General features: G+C 42.0%; 1 protein-coding gene across 1 annotated transcript in view; it reads left to right on the plus strand.

Moving 5' to 3' along the window:
• Positions 1-126: 126 nt before the first annotated feature.
• LOC119592431 (proline-rich receptor-like protein kinase PERK14) overlaps positions 127-243 on the plus strand; it is a 185,497-nt gene continuing 185,380 nt past the window's right edge. The window contains exon 1 of the mRNA XM_037941255.1: positions 127-169. Within this exon, the coding sequence (XP_037797183.1) occupies positions 127-169 (43 nt within the window). The remainder of the gene's footprint in view (positions 170-243) is intronic.

A 243-nucleotide genomic window follows, 5' to 3' on the forward strand; every position in this document is an offset into this window, starting at 1 on the left:
TAATCTCCCCTCGAATAAAAAGGAAAACCGTAGGGCAAAGTAGGTAAGAAAAGAAAAAAAAAATGAGAATAAAAAGCCGCACGCGCAACCTATTTTCCGAGGGTCGTCGCCTATAAAAAGGAGCCGATGGGATGTCCTCAGTGGCATTATCCTGTTATGACACGTGGAGGTGATGATCGTGTTCTTTTTAAAAACGTGTAAAATGGTCGCACGCGCTGAATTCCCATGATTTTTGCCTTTTAA

This window comes from Penaeus monodon, chromosome 30 (genome assembly GCF_015228065.2).
Source record: "Penaeus monodon isolate SGIC_2016 chromosome 30, NSTDA_Pmon_1, whole genome shotgun sequence".
In the NCBI taxonomy this organism is placed as follows: Eukaryota; Metazoa; Arthropoda; class Malacostraca; order Decapoda; family Penaeidae; genus Penaeus; species Penaeus monodon.